At 44.8% G+C, this 20,843-nt stretch overlaps 1 protein-coding gene across 1 annotated transcript in view; it reads left to right on the top strand.

Moving 5' to 3' along the window:
- The window catches only part of vps13d (vacuolar protein sorting 13 homolog D), a 535,261-nt gene that overhangs the window by 422,194 nt on the left and 92,224 nt on the right, over positions 1-20,843 (top strand). The window contains 3 exon segments of the mRNA XM_034171656.1: positions 9,527-9,697; positions 13,400-13,504; positions 19,912-20,061. Of these exon segments, the coding sequence (XP_034027547.1) occupies positions 9,527-9,697; positions 13,400-13,504; positions 19,912-20,061 (426 nt within the window).

The following is a 20,843-nucleotide window of genomic DNA, read 5'->3' as shown; positions in this document are numbered from 1 at the left end:
TGTTTGTCCCTGATCAAAGTCGTACACATACACAGCTGCTGTAAGCAGGTGCTTTTGAATTTGACAAACAAAGACTGTGGCTGAAGACATTAAAACCACTAAACATTTCACTCATGGTACCAACATGAAACTTAAGTCACTTATGGTAAGAGTAACATCCATCCATCCATCCATTTTCTAAAATAACCATTGAAACGTGGACGTGTCTTTGTCCAGTGGAGTCCTCAACACTCCAGACAGCTGTGTGCTGGATCACGCACAGAGAAATATGGAAAAGGGCCATGATGTCAAAGCTGACACACAATTTTCAATTCAATTTCAATTTATTTTCATTTATTTATCACCAAATCACAAAGTTGCCTCAAGGCGCTTCACACAAGTAAGGTCTAACCTTACCAACTGCCAGAACAAGCACACAGGTGACAGTAGTAAGAAAAAAACTCCCTCTGAGGAAGGAATATCAAGCAGACCAGACTCAAAGGGCTGACCCTCTGCTTGGGCCATGCTACAGACACAAATTACAAAACAATTCAAAAAACGAATATACAGGAAATATTGCCGGTGCACAGGAGAGGAGGGTTTCAGGAACAGACACCACACCCATCTCTGGATGGAGCCGCACCTCAAACAGAGAGAAAACAAAAAAAAACAGAATCAGGCATCAGAAAGCCAACAGATACAGCATAATTTGTCAGCATTAAGCAACAAGATAAACAAAGAAATACTAAGGTGCTTTCCTGCCACTAGCCCTAAGCTTCACTACAAGACCCAGAATTTAGATAAAGTTGAGGCTGCGGCACACTCCCTTTTGCAGGGAGATCATTCGACAGAACAGGGGCACGATAATAGAAAGCTCTGTGACCCGCAGACTTTTTATTCACCTTGAGAACGCAAAGCCGGGGCCGGTACGTAAGGTTTAATTACGTCAGCTAGGTAGGGAGGTGCCAGTCCGTGAACAGTTTAATAAGCTAGTAGCAGAACCTTAAAATCTGATCTCACTGGGACAGGAAGGCAGTGAAGAGATGCCAAAATGGTTATAATGTGGTCAGACTTTCTGCTTCTTGTCAAAAGTCTGGCAGCAGCATTTTGAACCAGTTGGAGAGCCCTAATGCTGGACTGCGGTAAACCAGAAAATACAACATTGCAGAAGTCCAATCTAGAACAGACAAACACATGAATCAGGGTCTCAGCATCAGCCATAGACAGGATGGGATGAATCTTCGCTATATTTCACAGGTGGAAGAAAGCAGTCCTTGTAATATTTCTAGTATGGAGGTCAAAGGACAACGCAGGATCAAAAATTACCCCAAGGTTCCTCAGTTTGTCAGTGTGATGTATGACACGAGCCTAGGCTTAGTGTTAACTGGTCAAATTGATGCTGATGTCTCACTGGACCAAGAACCATCATTTCAGTCTTATGAGAGTTTAAAAGTAGGAAGTTGCTAAACATCCACCTTCTCACTGATGCAAGGCAGTCTTGTAAAGATGTTATGTGGATGAGATTACCAGCAGTTATCGGCATGTATAACTCAGTATCATCAGCATAGCAGTGAAAGGTAATCCCAAAACGCCGCAATATGTGCCAAAGATGTGTTATATAAAGGGAGAAAAGCAGGGGGTCTAAGACAGACCCCTGTGGAACCCCAAATTTCATGTCACTAAGGTTAGATGATAGTGTTACTGTACAAAACACAGTGAGAATGACTGGTCAGGTAGGACGTCAACCATGCAACGGCACTCCCAGTAATCCCAAAATGATTTTCCAGCCTGTCAAGTAGAATATGATGATCCACGGTATCAAATGCAGCACTGAGATCTAACAGCAGCAGAACCATAGTGGTGTCCGAATCCATTGCAAGCAGAAGATCATTCATCACTTTGAGAGGTTTCTGTGGAATGATATTTTTGAAAAGCAGACTGCAGTGGCTCAAAAAGATTATTATAAGTAAGGTGGTCCACGACCTGCCGTGAAACAACTTTTTCCAAAATTTTAGAGCAAAATGATAAATTTGATAACAGCCTATAGTTTTTCAATACACTAGGGTCAAGATTAGATTTCTTAAGTAATGGTTTAATCACTGCAGATTTGAAACATTTAGGAACAGATCGTCAAGTTAATGAGAGATTAATCATTTCCAGCTCAGTTGGCCCAATAGTGGGCCACAGGTCCTTAAACAGTTTTGTTGGTATGGGATCAAAGAAGCAGGTTGTGCTTTTTGTAGACGTTACACGTTTCATCAGCACACCTAATGAGATACTGTCAAATTCTGTAAATCTAGGTAATACCTCAGTAATGCCACCCACCTCATTAGCAGGGTTTAGTGGCGGGGTTAAAGAATGCTGTGATATGTTTAACCTAATGTCTTCTATTTTCTTAAGTAATCCAGGAAATCTTGTGCTGTAAAAGGAGCGCGAACTACAGGTGGTTGTCAATGAATAAGTGTTGCCAACGTATCGAACAAGAACTTTGAGTTATGCTTGTTTTTGTTGATCAAATCAGAGTAGTAGGTCCGCTTTGTAGCCAGTAATGCATGCTTATAGTCTAAGATAGCATCACGTCACGCAAGGTGGAATACTTCTAATTTTGAACTATGCCATTTCCGTTCTTGACCTCTAGCCTTGTGCTTGAGGTCACGCAAGTAATCACTGAACAAACATGACTGTGTTTTGGGGTGGCATGGTTTTATCAAAGGTGGCGCACTCATGTTGACTGTAGTTTTGAGTGCTGAGTTTAAACTATCCACAAGACTGTCCACTGATTGGGCATTTGCCAAACGTGAAGCTACGATATCAGGCAGTCTTGCTTCGAGTTCAGTCGTAGTTGAGGAGTTGATGCGTAGCCGCAGTAATAAATAAGGTTGTTGTTCCATTAAACACAGCAGCGAAACTGTAACCCTAATAAGTGAGTGATCAGAGACTACCGATGCAAGAGGCATGATGTCAGTATTCATGACAGCAGTACCACATACAAGAATCAAATCCAGGGTATTTCCACTAATTTGCGTTGAATCCCGAATGCATTGCTGAAGTCCTTTCCATAAATGACTTGCAGAGGGGATCAGAAAGCTTATTTATATGAATGTTAAAGTCACCAATAATCAGAATGTTATCTGCACTAGTTGACAAGTTAGAGATGAACGCACCAAATTCATCTAAGAATTCAGAGTATGGGCAGGAGGCCTATATACAGTGACAAAGTAATACAACTGATTTTTATTCTTCTGACCTTGACAATACGTAGCATCATGGGCAGAGCGGAGAATCAGATGCTCAAACAAGTTATGTTTGTGACCCCCAACAGCTAATAAGCTAAACCTAGATTTATAAATAAGAGCAACACCCCCGCCTTGCTTCGCATTATGAGGGATGTGACTAAATGTGTATGCCAGTGGGCAGGCCTCATTTAAGGGGAGGACAGCTGTAGGTTTAAGCCAGGTTTCACATAATCCAGTCATATCTAAGTGATGATCCATAAGTAGATCATTAATCAATAATGATTTTGATGATAATGATCTTATGTTAACCAGAACCAGACTAAGGACCTCTGTGGGGTTGACAGTTGGACTGTTTGGAATTAGGGGTTCTTCTAGAGTAGCATATATAAGATGCTTGGAAGTAGGTTTAGGTTTGAGACATTCCACGTGAGTTGTAGGTAGCAGACACGAAATCTTTGATATTGCTGGAACAGCCAAAAGGCCATCCTCAATTTCAGTATCATCCAATGCAGTAATGGGTATTAAGTTTCCATAGCATATCCCTCTATGATTTTATGGACACGTCTACAGAAGCAGGCCACAGTCTCAACTTGTTGAATTTCCCTCTCTGGCAGATAAACTGCACTATCACCATAGTGATAGGGAACACAGCTTTGCATGTTTGAGGTGTGCTTTCACATGTAGCTTGTTTTGTTTGGACCTTCAGAGTTTTCAGTTTGATCTAAATAGCAGATGTGAAAGCTGCCAAGTACCACGGTCTGAACCAAAGGACCAAAATTTGGTGGGCTCAGACCGATGAAACTGAACCCTGGTCCAGTGCGTTTGCAGTGTGTCAACACTTTTGGATAGTTCGCATGTTTGGACAAATTAGAGGATATTGAGACAACCTATCACCAATTAAAGAGTAGAAGAAAAGAAACTGATATTATTAATGTAATGTACCTGATAAAAACAATGACCATTTTGTGTCTCTGCATCAGTTGTTAAAGTTGAACATTTTTAACTTTTGCCATTGCATGGTGCTAGTAAAAATAAAGACAAAGATCAATTTCATTTAATCCGAAGGAAATTATTTTTCCAGAGTACAGAAACCTTAAACAATGGTTAAATACACAATTACAGAAAGTGTTAGCATATAAAATAATAAAAAATAACAGTGTAGTTGTCAGGGCGGGCAGTTGGCCAGTTACTATAGTGGCTGACCTGCAAAGCAGACTCCCAGACTTGGCTTAGGTGTATGAGCAAACATGGTCTTTATTCCAGGCTCTGGTATGGTACACAGGTGGTCAGTCAGCAGAGCGGAGATACACTCGGGTCAGGCAAAAACGCAGTCATATTCAGGCAGGGATCAATGGCATGAGCAGACACAGACATAAGAGATGAGGCAAGAGGCGTGGTCAAGGAGAACATAGCAAAACACGGTACACGTCAAGGCAAAAATCAGGACTGAAAACAAGGCTGGGAGGTGTTTAAATAAGACAGGCGTTAACAAGGTGCATGTGAGGAACAATCTAGGAAGGGGGCATGGCAGATGGACAAAGATTATACATCGGGCAAGATGGTGAGGAAGGGAGTGCACAAAGTAGAGTGATGTAGGATACAAAGATGCATGAGTAGGTGCAAAGAGCATGAGCGAATGGAAACAAAAAAGTGGACAGAAACAAAGTGTGAGACAGGGACACAATGGCAGGTGCGAGGAGTGAGAACATAATCAGAGGGGCGTGAGGGAAGCAGGGAACTATAAACAGAGGCCGAGGACAGAATGAAATATAACAATGAACCAGGCATGAACATGAGAACAAAACACGATAATTCTTGACTGGTGGGGATATAATTGAACAGCGCTGATCTGCGGCTAATGCAATCCAGCTAATGCTACCTGTTGCCATTTGATAATCCAATATTTGCACAGTGGAGTCCACATGAGTTCCCTCTGTCTTCATTTCATGCCACGCAAGTCACCCAGGCTTCTTTTGGCAATGCAAGCGATTTTGGTGCCCACAATTATACATTTGTGTCTGCTGCATTCATGGTTGACCGCTAGCATTAGCGTTGCAGAGCCTGCTCCCTCCATTATGCCCGGTACTTAAGCAACTGGGCATCCTTCGTCGGCGGCGATTTGTTTTTTCCGAGACCGGGAGCTCAATTCCAAGTCTGTGGAAATCGGCTCGCACTGGCACATACCATCAGCGTCATCTGACGCGCCATCCGAGCGCCGTTCTTCCATGGAATAAAAACGGTGGTGGAAACCATTGTGCTCCCTGCTGGAGCGGCAGTGCACCACGCGTTATGGGAATTATGGAGTTAATCATACAGTGCTGCGGTCTTTGGTTAAAGTGACTCCGTCTTCAGATATCAAGGTGGCACTCTTAAACTGCCAGTCTCTCACAAACAAAGCTTCATTCATCCATGATCATATATTTGATCAGAAATTTGACTTTATGTGCCTTACACAAACCTGGCACAAAGCAGAGGTGTATTCAGCTCTGAATGAAGCTTGTCCCCCTGGCTACACATATCTGGAGCAGGCCAGGGCCACTGGACGAGGAGCAGGGCTAGCAGTTATATATCGCTCAGATTTGCACCTGTCTCTTGTCACTCTGCCAAAGTTGACATCTTTTGAATGTATGGCTTTCACATTTGCAAAACCCTTCCATTTTACAGCTATCCTCATTTACCGGCCACCTAAACCCCAGTTTTATTTCAGAACTAAATGAGTTACTTCTGTCAGTATTTACAACATTCAATAATGTTTCACTGTGTGGCATCGTTTCATAAAAGTGCTCGCTCTCTCTCTTTCTCGCTCTCTTTCTCGCTCTCTCTCTCGCTCTCTCTCTCGCTCTCTGTGTGTGTGTGTGTGTGTGTGTGTGTGTGTGTGTGTGTGTGTGTGTGTGTGTGTGTGTGTGTGTGTGTGTGAGAGAGAGAGAGAGAGAGAGAGCGAGACCACTTTTATTTTAAGGAGTATTGCGCGGCCTCTCTCTCTGTGACACAGAGAGAGAGACCGCGTGCACTATCAATAAAAGTGCTCTCTCCCAGTTTAAGGAGTCACAGCGTTTCATTCACGGCAGCTTTTACCACAGCCAGACTCAACAGCATCTGGACGCAATGAAAGTGATCCACCAAGACAAAAAAAAAAAATAAATAATAATAATGTTAAATTACTCTGTTTTTGAGCCGCACCACACCATGCAGTAGAGAACAGAGCGCATTTCCACAGAAGCAGAAAATAGCACTGAAACTGGTGCAGCATGGCACACGCAACTGTGTGCACACATTAAAACGCGAACACATGCAGCTGCAAGTATGAACGAACACTGTTAAAGGCTGTTACGTGCGTATTTCGGGTGTATTTAAATGAAACACAACGCCGCAATGAGCAGCTCTACGAATACGCCACTGTGACAGGGGCTTTAGGTTCACGATTGAATATAAGATCTGTCTCCTGTCCTATCCGTGTGTCTATGGCAGCGCTTCAGTGTACCTTAAAGATCTGATCAGTCCTTACAATCCATCACATCACCTTGCTCTTTTGACAGTCACCATCTCCAGCTTTCAAAGGCCAAACTCCGCACTATGGGAGATAGGGCCTTCCAGACGGCTGCACCCCAACTGTGGAATGCTCTTCCCTACCATCTAAGACTGCCACAGTCAGCTTCTTAATTGTTTTTTTTCCCATTCTACTGTGTTTTATTGTATTCTTATGGTAGCGCCTTGAGATTTGCTTACCAAATGTAAGGCCCTTTATAAATAAAATGCATTATTATTATTATTATTATTATTTTAACATTAAATGAATGAATCATTAAGCATGTCCATGAAGTTCAGTCAGAAAGACATTTGCACAGGTAGAAGAAGCCCCGCCCCTATTGTGCATAATTTTAAAACATTCACAAGCACTAGAATAGTGAAATTCATATTGTAGTAATTACTCTGTCCTGATTACGACATTACAAACAATCACATAGTCAGTGAAGGTGTGATTTAATGTTTTAATCATGAGAAATCCTAATGAACAAACACACTGCACTTGTTGTTACATCATCTCCTGTTGTGTTTATAATAAATATTTATATTTATTTATGGTGTCTTTTTTTGCTGGTTGAAACGCAGATATGAATTAATGAATCTATCAGACTTAAAAATGTACACATTAGTTTTCATGCTATTTTGTCTAAAAATAAATGTCCAAGGGTCATTATCATGTTAATCAAGAAATGACCTGAAACAACAACAGAGGAGTTATGGTTTTATTACAGACAAACATCAAAGATTTGTAAAGAATCTTTTTTGCTTAAAACTATTTTAATTACAAGTTATTTAATGTAAGAAAAAGCCATAAGGATTTTCTTGAATAAACTGCTGGGTATAAATTAGCAGTTCTGATATTCCTGACATACAGTTACACTATTCTGTGTTTTGGCCTGAAGCCTTGTTTCTTTTGGCTTTATAGTAAGGTTGTAACAAATATTAATTAAAACAAAACTATGGTTTTACTTCACACAGTTTGGTGCTCAAAATGCAGGTAATAGTGTTTCACAGGGTAATAAATTTAAAAATCTTCCGGGGGAAGCTGGCCCCGGTCTCCCTTATCCCCCAACGCTCTGTGCATGGTTTGCTGCAAGGAGAACTTTAGCGGCCATAGGAGAACTTTACCAGCTGTTGGAGAACTTTTCCCCCAGCGCTTGGTGCGAGGCACACTACAGGAGAACTTTAGTGGCTTTGGTTCTGTCAACTACGTCGTCTATGCTTTAAAAAAAGTAAAAGTTCCGTGCCCTTCTCCATGTCCACAGAAGCAGTCAGTGACAGACTTGCAAAAAAAAAAAAAAACTGCATTAACGTGCATATTGGGGTGCATATATTGCACATTGCAAAAGTTTATATTTCAAAAGTTTATACAATAGGTTAGGCTAAAAAAAATTCTCCCAGTTAACTACACCAAGACCTGGAGAAACTGCATTTCATTCTGCCTGTTAAGGGTCGAGTGAAAATAAAAGTGAGTCTGAGTTTGAGTCTGGGTCTGATTTAAAAAAAATTGTCAGCCTTAATGAATTAATGGGTTAACACAATAATAACGTGTTAACTTGCCCAGCCCTAATAAATATTACAAGTAGTTACCTTTTAGATGATTCCAAATGCGTTTTCCACCTCATGAGGTGCAGGAGAGAGAGAGGGGAAAGAAAAGGTCACATTGTCATGACGAGGTGCACAGAGCCAAAATGCATGCAAGTATCAAGGCACCTTGTCGATCACATTTGCGCAACCAGAACGAATGTAGAGCGCATGCTCTCTACTATCGGAGTGTGTTCGAGGTGGAAATATATGGAACGGTAGTTGAGGTGGACTTGAATTGCATTCTGACTGCGTTCTAAATATTATTACGGCGTCATAACAGCATTCGAAACATTCGCTCATGTCATGGTGGTGTTTGTGGTATCCTGGAAGTGCGGACATGTGCACCCATTCCAAAACGGCACATGAAATGCAGATGGCACTCACCTATCCAGCCGGACGGTGGGACACCTAGCGCCTGCGTGAGGTGTCATAGCATAGCATCCAATCGGTCAGCTGGCACGCGAACCTCGTATCATCCAACCCGTCAGCCACTCTGTGAGGCTAGCAAAATTAGATCACATCGCTGCCCTGTGGAGCACATAATGTCTGATCGGTCAGCTGCACTGTGGAACGTGTAATGTCTAATCGGTCAGCTGCACTGTGGAACGTGTAATGTCTGATCGGTCAGCTGCACTGTGGAGCGCGTAATGTCTAATCGGTCAGCTGCACTGTGGAGTGCGTAATGTCTGATCGTGTTGCAGCCCACTCTGGAGCACATAATGTCCAATCACACAGTGCAGAGTGTCCGTTATGTGTGGGATGAAAATGTTCACTCTGAGGGGACAGGTTGATCTCTCACCTTCATGCTCCACAGTGATTCAGAAATCAGGGGGACCTGCATGAATACAGTCCATACATTGGATGTCTTTTGAAATCCAGTAGTGAGACATGGCAGGTCTTGGAGGAAGGGCAGACAACAGTGCTGGTCTCCCCTCTTCTCCCCATGTTTGCCTTCCAGACTTTGAGACTTTGGGTTTCGACTTTTGTCCCCTTCCGGCTGATTCTGCTTGATTCCTGCTCATTCATGCTAAGTGTGATGGGGCCCTTAATGTAGTCAACCTATGTTTTGTCATTTTTTAAAAAGTATCTGTTCAGGCACAGTTTAGCCACTGGTACAGTTTTTTTTTTTTTTTTACAGTTATTTTTATGTTCTTGAGTGTGGCTTAGTTTTAGTCTAATCCCTGACTGTTGCCCCTCAGGTGAAGTTTGGGGTTGCAGGACTGTATGACGGAGCAGAGGTGGTGCTGGGACCAGACTCGGGGCTGCTGGAGCCCAGCCCTGAGCAGCAGTTCATCAATCAGAAGATGAGACCGGGTTCTGGTGTGCTGTCAGTCCAGGTGCTGCCAGATGGACCCACACGTGTTCTCCAGGTTAGAATAAAAAGTAAAGCTTTAAATAATATGTGGGAGTGCCTCACATTTGGAGAGAAAGAGCTCTCTTTAGGTTAGACACTCCTGACCTAAAGAGTCCATCAGAACGCATGTCCACTGAGAAATGACTGGAGCTTGATTTTATATCACACTTTTCTATCTGAATCAGAAGCTCAAATTTCTGGGGTTCTGTTCCATGCATCAGTGGTGGATTTATTGGGAAAACAGGTTTTAGAATCAGAATTAAATTTATTGCCAAGTAAGTTCACACATACAAGGAATTTGATCTGGTGTTATTGCATAAACAATAAGAACAATAAAGAAACATGGCTGAGGTCCATCAGGACCTCAGCCATCTGCCAGAAGGGAGGGTGACAAAATGTTTGTGACCTGGGTGAGAGGGATCAACCACAATCTTCGTTGCTTGCCTCAGGGCCCTGGAGGTGTACAGGTCTGGTAGGGATGGCAGATTGCAGTCGATCATCTTCTCTGCTGCATGGATGAACCGCTGCAGTCTGCTCCTGTCCTTTGTAGTGGCAGCAGCGTATCAGGCGGTGATGGATGAGGAGCTGATGGACTCAGTGATGGCAGTGTAGAAGTTCACCATCAATGTTTTTGGCAGGTTGAACTTCCTTAGCTGCCACAGAAAGTACATCCTCTGTTGTGCTCTCTTGATGAGAGAGCTGACGTTCAGTACCTACTTGAGGTCCTGGGTGATGGTTATCTCCATGGTAGTGGAAGGACTACAGTGGCGACTGGGGAGTCACACAGGGTGATGGGGACATCAGAACTGGGTTCTTTCTGAAGTCAACAACCATCTCCACTGTCTTGAGGGTGTTGAGCTCCAGATTGTTCTGTCTGCACCAGGACACCAGGTGGTCCATCTCCCATCTGTAGGCAGAAGAACCATGATGTGCTTTGACTGTCCGTCTGGCCATAAGTCTTAAGTGCAACTCTTAATCTGTGTAGCAGGACCTATGAAGATGTGTTTGAAGGAAAACAATTCCTGTCTGACATCTTCAAAGGGAGGTCATTGGATGTTTTTGTTTAATTGATGAATCATACTGTATAATATTGGCTTTGCAAGTGCAGCTCCTTTTAAACTGTGTGAAGACATGCTTGAAGTAAAATAATTGACCTCATATTAGTTAATTACATGTACAGAGGTTGGCCAGCTTGTTACCTGAGGTATTTATAAAATATTTACAACCGCTGATATGTAATACATGAATATGACCGTGTGAGCTTTCTCACACGGTCCTTGATAGGGGTTGGACCTCATTCTTGTCTGGAATTGCCCTGGGTGTGAGGCTCGGGCGTGTCTGGGAATATTCACCAGCCCTTGGCTGAGCGCTGCTAAGTTTGATTTAACCCCGGCAGATGAGGGGGTCTCCTCCCTGCGTCTTCGGCTGGCGGTGGGGAAAACTCAGACTGTTCTTTGTGTGAATGCACTGAACAACAGTTTGGCGTATTCGGCCTTCTTGGAGTCCCTGAATGGAGTCCTGTATGGGGCTCCGGTGGGGGACTCCATTGTTCTGCTGGAGGACTTCAGTGCACACAAGGGCAGTGAGAGAGAAACCTGGAGAGACATGATTGGGAGGAACGGCCTCTCCGACCTAAGCCCGAATGGTCGTTTGTTAATGGACTTCTGTGATATCCATAGACTATCCATAATGAACACCATTTTTTAACATAAGGATGCTCTTAAGTGTACATGGTACCAGGGTACCCTAGGCCAAAGGTCGATGATTGATTTTGTGATTGTATCATCTGATCTGAGGCTGGATGTTCTGAACACTGCTGCGAGGGATACTGCTGCGGCCACCTCACATTCACATTGCCTCAATTCAGATGACGGACTGTCTTAAAGTTTAGCGTACATAAACAATCAAATGTATATGTGTGGTTGTTTTAATTCTGATATGTGCCATTATTACATTCAACTAGTAATAATTGTGGATTTTTGTCTGAGGTGACTGGGTGTGAAGATAATTTTGTTGCACTTGTAACTTTGTTGCACTTGTGATGACAATAAAATCTGTGTATCTGAAGAGAGGGGTAGAACTGTCAGCTGATCACCATCTGGTGGTGAGTTGGATCACCTGGTGGGGGAGGACTTTGGAGAGACCTGGTAAGACCAAACGGATAGAACAGGTGAACTAGGAACTTCTGGAGGAGCCCACTGTCTGACAAATCTTCAACTCACACCTGCAGTGGAGCTTTTCAGGCATCCTTGTGGAGGTTTGGGGGCAGTGAACCAGAATGGGCAATGGTGAAACCTTCTATTGCTGAAGTTGCAGCAGGAAGCTGTGGCCTGAAGGTCTTAGGCGCTTCAAGGGGCGGCAGCACACGGACACCGTGGTGGTCAGGGAAGCCATCCGACTGAAGAATAAGTCATTCTGGGATATGTTATCTCAGAGGACTCCGGAGGCAGTGGCAAGGTACCGTCAGGCCCGAAGGGCTGTAGCCTCTGTTGTGGGGAAGCAAAACAGCAGGTGTGGGAGGAGCTTGGAGTAACCATGGAGCACAACTTTTGGTCGGCACCATGGTGCTTCTGGCAGACAGTAAGGTACCTCAGGAGGCGAAAATGGGGAACCATCCAAGCTGTCGACAGTAAAGATGGGACTCTGTTGACCTCAACTGAAGATGTAATCTGATGCTGGAAGGAACACTTTAAGGAACTCTTCCATCAGACCGGAGTGCCCTCTATAGTTGGGGCAGAGCTGGAAGCTGATGGGGGATTATCATCAATTTCCCTGGTGGAAGTCACTGAGGTAGTCAAACAACTCCGCAATAGCAAGGCCCTGGGGGTTGATGAGATCTGCCCAGAAATGCTGAAGGCTATGGGTGTGGATGAGACGTCTCTTCAACATTGCGTTGCGTTGAGGAGTGGCAAACTGGGGTGGTGGTTCCCATATTTAAAAAAGGGGGACCAGAGAGTGTGGAAACCGATGGATTGCCTACTACAGGTAGGGAATGTGGTCTTGCCCCAAGTGAAGGAGTTCAAGTACCTTGGGGTCTTGTTCACGAGTGAGGGGTGACTGAAGTGTGAGATTGGCCGGAGAATCAGCACAGCAAGGATGGTGTTGCATTCGCTCTACCGTACTGTTGTGATGAAAAGGGAGCTGAGCCAAAAGGCGAAGCACTTGATGGACTGGTCAGTCTTGATTCCTACTCTCACCTATGGTCATGAGGGTTGGGTCATGTCTGGAAGAACTAGATTGTGTGCACAAGCAGCCGAAATGGGCTTCCTTAGGAGGGTGGCTGATGTTTCCTTTAGAGATAGGGTGTGAGAAGTCATCTTTGGTGTGCTTGGAGTAGAGCCGCTGCCCCTTCACATTGAAAGGAGCCAGCTGAGGTGGTTCAGGCATCTGGTAAGGATGCCCCCTGGGCATGTCCCTAGGGAAGTGTTCCAGGCACGTCCATCTGGGAGCAGACCCAGGACTAGATGGAGAGATTAGACCTGGGAACCTGGGAACGCCTTGGGATCGCCCAGTTATAAGTGGTGGTGGTAAATGTGGCCTGGGAAAGGAGAGTCTGGGGTCCCCCGCTGGAGGTGTTGCCCCATGACCCGGATAAGCGGTTGAAGATGAGATGAGTTGAGACTTGAGTTGTTTTTATTATTACTAAAGTGTGTCATTCATGTTGCTCACATGTAAATCTTGGGTAGAGTTCAGAGACTTTTTTTTTCTCTCTTTCTAGATAAGTGATTTCAGCCAAAGAAGAACAATCCACACATCAGCCAGCACGGAACAAGAAAGCAGTGGAGACGACGTGATGAACAAAGAACCCGAACAGGAGCTCGAGGTGTGACCTTCATGTGACATTGGATTCACAGTGGTGTAATAATAATACACTGTGTGTGTGTGTGTGTGTGTGTGTGTGTGTGTGTGTGTGTGTGTGTGTGTGTGTGTGTGTGTGTGTGTGTGTGTGTGTGTGTGTGTGTGTGTGTCAGTGGTGGCTCCAGATTTTTTTTTCTGCAGGTGCTGTGGGGGAGCTTGGCATTTTTATGAGGGTACTATGAAATAGAGGTCATGATGGCTCTCTGCTACACTTCTGCCACGCTGCCATCTGCGACAGTCACAGATGACATGTAGAATGAACAAAATCACACACAAAACTGGGCTACTGTTCAATAAAAATATCCACAGTCCTACACATGTAGCCTATAACCCATCCATTTTCTTCATGGATGGTTTCATCCGAGGTCGGGTCACGGGGGCAGCAGCTCAAGCGAAGCCACCCAGACCTCCCGATCCACACACACCTCCCCCAGCTCCTCCGGGGGAACCCAGAGGCATTCTCAAGCCAGCTGCGAGACATAGTTCCTCCAGCGTGTCCTGGGTCTTCCCTGGGGCCTCCTCCCAATAGTACGTGCCCGGAACACCTCTCCAGCGAGGCGTCCAGGGGGCATCCGAAAAAGATGCCTGAGCCACCTCAGCTGGCTCCTTTTGATGTGGAGGAGCAGCGGCTCAACTCCGAGCTCCTCCCGAGTGACCAAGCTCCTCACCCTTTTTCTAAGGGAGTGCCTAGCCACCCTGCGGAGGAAACTCATCTCGGCCGCTTGTACTCGCGATTTTGTTCTTTCGGTCATGAGCCAAATCTCATGACCATAGGTGAAGGTCGGAACGTAGATCGATCGGTAAATCAAGAGCTTTGCCCCCCTGCTCAGCTCTCTCTTCACCACAACGGTCCGATACAGTGACCACATCACTGCAGATGCTGCACCGATCCATCTGTCGAGTTCACGCTTCATCTGTCCCTCACTCGTGAACAAGACCCCGAGATACTTAAACTCCTCCCCTTGAGGCAAGGACACTCCACCGACCTGAAGAGGGCAAAGCACCTTTTTCCGATCGAGAACCATGGCCTCAGATTTGGAGGTGCTGATCTTCATCCCGGATGCTTCACGCTCGGCTGCAAACCGCTCCAGTGCATGCTGAAGGTCCTGATTTGATGAAGCCAACAGAACCACATCATCCGCAAACAACAGAGACGAGAATCTGTGGTTCCCAAACCGGACCCCCTCTACACCCTGACTGTGCAGAGAAATTCTGTCCATAAAGGTAATGAACAGAACCGGTGACAAAGGGCAGCCCTGGCGGAGGCCAACCTGCACTGGAAACAGGCTTGACTTACTACCGGCAGTGTGAACCAAGCTCCTGCTGCGGTCACACAGGGACCGGATAGCCCTTAACAAAGGACCTCAGACCCCGTACTCCTGGAGCACACCCTCCTGAATCCGAGTTTCGACTATCGGTTGAATTCTCCTCTCCAGTAATCTGGAATAGACCTTACTGGGGAGCCTGAGGAGTGTGATCCCCCTGTAGTTGGAACACGCCCTCCGGTCCCCCTTCTTAAACAGAGGGACCACCACCCCGGTCTGCCAATCCAGAGGCACTGTCCCCGATCGCCACGTGATGTTGCAGAGATGTGTCAACCAAGACAGTCCCACAACATCCAGAGACTTAAGGTACTCCGGATGAATTTCATCCACCCCGGGAGTTGCCACCAAGGAACTTTCTGACCACCTCTGTGACTTCGGCCTGGGTGATGGATGAGTCCACCGCTGTGTCCCCAGTCTCTGCTTCCTCTTCAGAAGATGTGACAATGGGATTGAGGAGATCCTCAAAATATTTCTTCCACCGCACGACAACATCCCCAGTCAGGGTCAGCAGCTCCCCACCCGCACTGTAGACAGTGTTGGTGGAGAGCTGCTTCCGCCTCCGGAGGTGTCGGACAGTTTGCCAGAATTTCTTCAAGGCTGACCTATAGTCCTCCTCCATGGCCTCCCCGAACTCCTCCCAGACCTGAGTTTTTGCTTCTGCGACCGCATAGGCTGCAGCATGCTTGGCCAGCCGGTACCTGTCAGCTGCCTCCAGAGTCTCACCTGCCAATAAAGACAAGTAGGACTCCTTCTTCAGCTTGACGGCATCTCTTACTTCTGGCATCCACCACCGGGTTCGGGGATTGCCGCCGCGACAGGCACCAGAGACCCTGTGACCAAAGCTACGAGCAGCCACATCGACAATGGAGGTGGAGAACATGGTCCACTCGGACTCCATGTCTCCAACCTCCCCCAGGATCTGGGAGAAACTCTCCTGGAGGTGGTAGTTGAAGGCCTCGCTGACAGAGGGTTCCGCCAGTCGTTCCCAGCATACCCTCACGATACGTTTGGGCCTGTCAGGTCTGACTGGCTTCCTCCCCTCCCAGCGGATCCAACTCACCACCAGGTGGTGATCGGTCAACAGCTCAGCCCCTCTCTTCACCCGAGTGTCCGAGGCACATGGCCGAAGCTCAGATAATACGACTACAAAGTCAATAATCGACCTCCGGCTCAGGGTGTCCTGGTGCCACGTGCACTTATGGACACCCTTGTGCTCGAACATGGTGTTCGTGATGGACAAACTGTGGCTAGCACAGAAGTCCAACAACTGAACACCACTAGGGTTCAGATTGGGAAGGCCATGCTTCCCGATCACCCCTCTCCAGGTCTCACTGTCGTCGCCCATGTGGGCGTTGAAGTCCCCCAGGAGAACAATGGAGTCCCCAGTTGAAGCACTATCTAGTACCCCTCCCAGGGACTCCAAGAAGGTTGGGTACTCTGCACTGCCGCTCGGCCCATAGGCCGAGACAACAGTGAGAGACCTGTTCATGACCTGAAGGCATAGGGATGTGACCCTCTCGTTCCCCGGGGTGAACTCCAGCACATGGCGACTGAGCTTTGGGGCAATGAGCAATGCTACCCCCACCCGCTGCCTCTCCCCATGGGCAACGCCAGAAAAGTGGAGCGCCCAGCCGCTCTCCAGGATTTGGGTGCCAGAGCCCAAGCTATGTGTGGACCTGAGCCCGACTATCTCTAGTCAGTACCTCTCAACCTCCCTCACAAGCTCAGGCTCCTTCCCCCCCAGCGAGGTGACATTCCACATCCCGACAGCCAGAGGCTGTGAGTGTAGACCGGGCCACCAGGCCACCCGCCCTCAACCGCCACCCAGTCCTCTATGCACCTGACCCCCATGGACACCTCTACAGGTGGTGAACCCACAGGAGGGCGGGCCCACGTCGCTCTTTCAGGCTGGGCCCCCTGGGTTAAGGTCCGACCACCAGGCGCTCACATGCGAGCCCCAACCTCAGGCCTGGCTCCAGGGTGGGGCCCCAGCTCCGCTGTACCAGATGACGTCTCGGTCCTTGATTTCATACTGGTCTTGGGAGCTTCTGAACTGCCTTAGACTGACCTGTCCCCAGGACCTATTTGCCATGGGAGACCCTACCAGGGACATGAAGGCCCCGACAACATAGCTCCTAGGATCATCCGGGTACACAAACTCCCCCACCACAATAAGGTGGCAGTTCGAGGGGGAGTAGCCTATACCCTCAGGGAAAAAAATGCCAACGACCGATAGAGGACAAAATCTTTCACTTACCATTGATGTTTTCATAACATCACAATGTGCCGATACGGTGCATCCAGAAAGTATTCACAGCGCTTCACTTTTCCACATTTTATTATGTCACAGCCTTATTCCAAAATGGTGTAAATTCATTTTTTCCCTCAACATTCTAGTCACAACACCCCATAATGACAACATTTTTTTTAAGTTTTTGAAAATTTATTAAAAATAAAAAAAAAACTAAGAAATCACATGTATTCAAGTATTCACACTCTTTACTTAATACTTTGTTGATGCACCTTTGCCAGCAATTACAGCTTCAAGTCTTCTTGAATATGATGCCACAAGCTTGGTGCATGTCCTAGAAATGGATGCTTCAGCAAGACAATGACCTCAAACACACCAGCAAGTGAGCAGCATCTTGATTCAAGACCAACATGATTAATTTTATGGAGTGGCCAGCCCAAACCCCGGACCTTAATTCAATTAAAAACTTGTGGTGTGACATCAAAAATGCTGTTTCTGAGGCAAAACCAAGAAATGCAGAGAAATTGTGGAATGTAGTCCAATCATCCTGGACTGGAATGCCTGTTCACAGGTGCCAGAAGTTGGTTGACTCCACGCAACACAGATGTGAAGCAGTTCTCAGAAACAGTTATTAGACAGCTAAATATTAGTTCAGTGATTTAAAGGAAAGCTAAATCTCAAAGCATTTTTTGATTTATACAGTAAATGTTTGAGTTTGTAAAGAAAAAAGCAGATGCTGCTATTTTTTTGAACAGCCTAATATTCCTTTTTCTTTGCTTTCTGTATAGTAATATGAAATTTGATACATTTTTCTTCATGTTTTGATTTGAAATACAATGTGCACTGTTCCCAATGCAATGAAAAAAAATCACTTAAGGGAGGTGATGGTCTAGTGGTTAAGCATTGGTCTTGAGACTAGAGGATCTTCGGTTTAAATGCCAGCCTGACCAGAAAATCACTAAGGGCCCTTGGGCAAGGTCCTTAATCCCCTAGTTGCTCCCAGTGTGTAGTGAGTATCTTGTGTGGCAGCACAATATGAATGGGGTGAATGTGAGGCATTAGTATATAAAGTGCTTTGGAAAGGCGCTATATTAATGCAGTCCATTTACCGTTTACCATTCATGGAAATAAAAGCGCTTTTAAGGATTTTGAACTTTGCTCACTTTTTTAAACACATTATGATTTTGAACATAACTGTATGTACAGTAGTGTTCAGAATAATAGTAGTGCTATGTGACTAAAAAGATTAATCCAGGTTTTGAGTATATTTCTTATTGTTACATGGGAAACAAGGTACCAGTAGATTCAGTAGATTCTCACAAATCCAACAAGACCAAACATTCATGATATGCACACTCTTAAGGCTATGAAATTGGGCTATTAGTAAAAAAAAAAAAGTAGAAAAGGGGGTGTTCACAATAATAGTAGTGTGGTATTCAGTCAGTGAGTTCGTCAATTTTGTGGAACAAACAGGTGTGAATCAGCATAACAGAAAACAAAACCCGAGACAAACATATAATTTGCAGAACAGCAAAGAAATGAAACAACTAAAGACTACATTATAAGAAGCAGAAAATGAAACTAGAAACAAAAGCAATACCCCAACATTAACTGGACAGAAACCATGACTAAATAAACCACATGACTAAAGTATGAAAAACGGAAAATACAAAATAAACAGAAAACCAAACCAGAGACTACAGAATACTGAACAGAAAAAATGATGAACTCAGAGCAAAGTTAATGACTAGAATATTGAACTGTGGGAAGGGAAAATAAGAGAACTGACACCACACTGGGGCTGAAACCTGACAGAAGCAAGCTGGTAACATCTCTGCAGACCTCTCACACCCTGGACACACACTGTTTAAACTCCTCCCCTCTGCTCGACATTACAGAGCTCTGCACGTCAAAACAACCAGACACAGGAACAGTTTCTTTCCACAGGCCATCACACTGATGAACACTTTAACCTGCCAAAAAACTCAAATTCATATACTTCATGTACAACTTAACTAACAATCTGTCTGTTTCACATATTTTGTTTCTTATTGCACCTTTTATTTTACTTGCACATTTCATTTGCACACTTTTATTGCTGTGAATTATTCAGTGCTCTTACGGAGAGAGTGCAGCTCAAACCAAAGTCAGATTCCTTGTATTCTTGTGGATATTTGGTGAATAAAAGCTATTCTGATTCTGATCCTGATTCTGAAGTCATCTACAATGATCCAAAAATGTTTCTTAACTACAGGGGAAGTAGTTTATAAATTCTATTGTAGTATTTTAAAAGTTAGGCTGACCTGGTATTTCAAAACAAGGGAGCAGCTGAAGGGATTTATTATTAAAGACTTGGTGTTATACATGTAGGTTATCAGTAAATCACATTAAACCACAGATTATTAATTTCAGGGAAAACGCATATACCCAGAATTATACAAAATTGGCTGTTGGGACTAAAGCATTGGAATGCGTTAAGTGTTTATAAATATTTAGGATTTACTTTTAATGAATTTTTGACTAAGGCAGCTGGAATTCAGGTCCTGTAGATTCTGCTTGTGATGGCTTTAAGGGTCTATGGTCACTAAGGTCAAAATATGTAGCGATCTTGGATATCAGAGCTGTGCGCTATTTTTTAGGTCTTTGTGAATTTTCTCCTGTGGGGTGATGATGTGGGATTCCTGGTTAAATAAGCTGATAATGTGAATCATACAACTGGAATCATATGGTGTGCAAATTTAGACATTTTGACCTGTTGGTAATGCTGGAGGAAATTGTTTGTCCTTTGATTCCCAGGTTTTGGTGAACCTGGAAGGAGGACTGGGTGTGTCTCTTGTCAATAAGATGCCTGAGGAGCTTGTGTTCATCACACTGTCTGGCATTGATGTGCACGTTACGCAGACTGCCACCAACGAAGTGTTGCAGCTGAGCATTCAGAACATCCAGGTGACTTCATCAAGGACATTCCAAAGTGTTTTTCTCTTTGTGAAGGATTTGTTCTCCATCTTTTCTGTCATTTAGTCAGTTACAGTGCCTTGAAAAACTATTCAGCCCCTTGGTATTTCACACATTTTTAATTATTTATGCCATTTTCAAATACATATAGTAAATTAGGCTTCTCAGTATAAAAATTTCTAAAATTATCTTCCTTAAACTCAAACGCAAATCTCTGTAATTTGATATAAATTAATTAAGAATATAAACGCCAAGATGACTAGTTGCATAGGTAATCAGCCCCTATACTATAATTCCTATAAATAATCAGTTTTGTTGCCAGTTTTCTTCAGACAAGTCAGGGGATGGATACATGAACATTTCCATGTCACTGAATATGTCTTGGACTTTACGAGGGCTGTCAATAAAGTAAGGGTCCTTTTTATTTTTTTCAAAAACTATATGGATTTCATTCATATGTTTTTACGTCAGACATGCTTGAACCCTCGTGCGCATGCGTGAGTTTTTCCATGCCTGTCGGTGACGTCATTCGCCTGTGAGCACTCCTTGTGGGAGGAGTCGTCCAGCCCCTCGTCGGAATTCCTTTGTCTGAGAAGTTGCTGAGAGACTGGCGCGTTGTTTGATCAAAATTTTTCTAAACCTGTGAGACACATCGAAGTGGACATGGTTCAAAAAATTAAGCTGGTTTTCAGTGAAAATTTTAACGGCTGATGAGAGATTTTGAGGTGATTCTGTCGCTTTAAGGACTTCCCACGGAGCGAGACGTCGCTCAG

This window comes from Thalassophryne amazonica, chromosome 6 (assembly GCF_902500255.1).
Source record: "Thalassophryne amazonica chromosome 6, fThaAma1.1, whole genome shotgun sequence".
In the NCBI taxonomy this organism is placed as follows: domain Eukaryota; kingdom Metazoa; phylum Chordata; class Actinopteri; order Batrachoidiformes; family Batrachoididae; genus Thalassophryne; species Thalassophryne amazonica.
The sequence above is the reverse complement of the archived record's forward strand: the minus strand, read 5'-3'. Positions and strand labels throughout refer to the sequence as shown.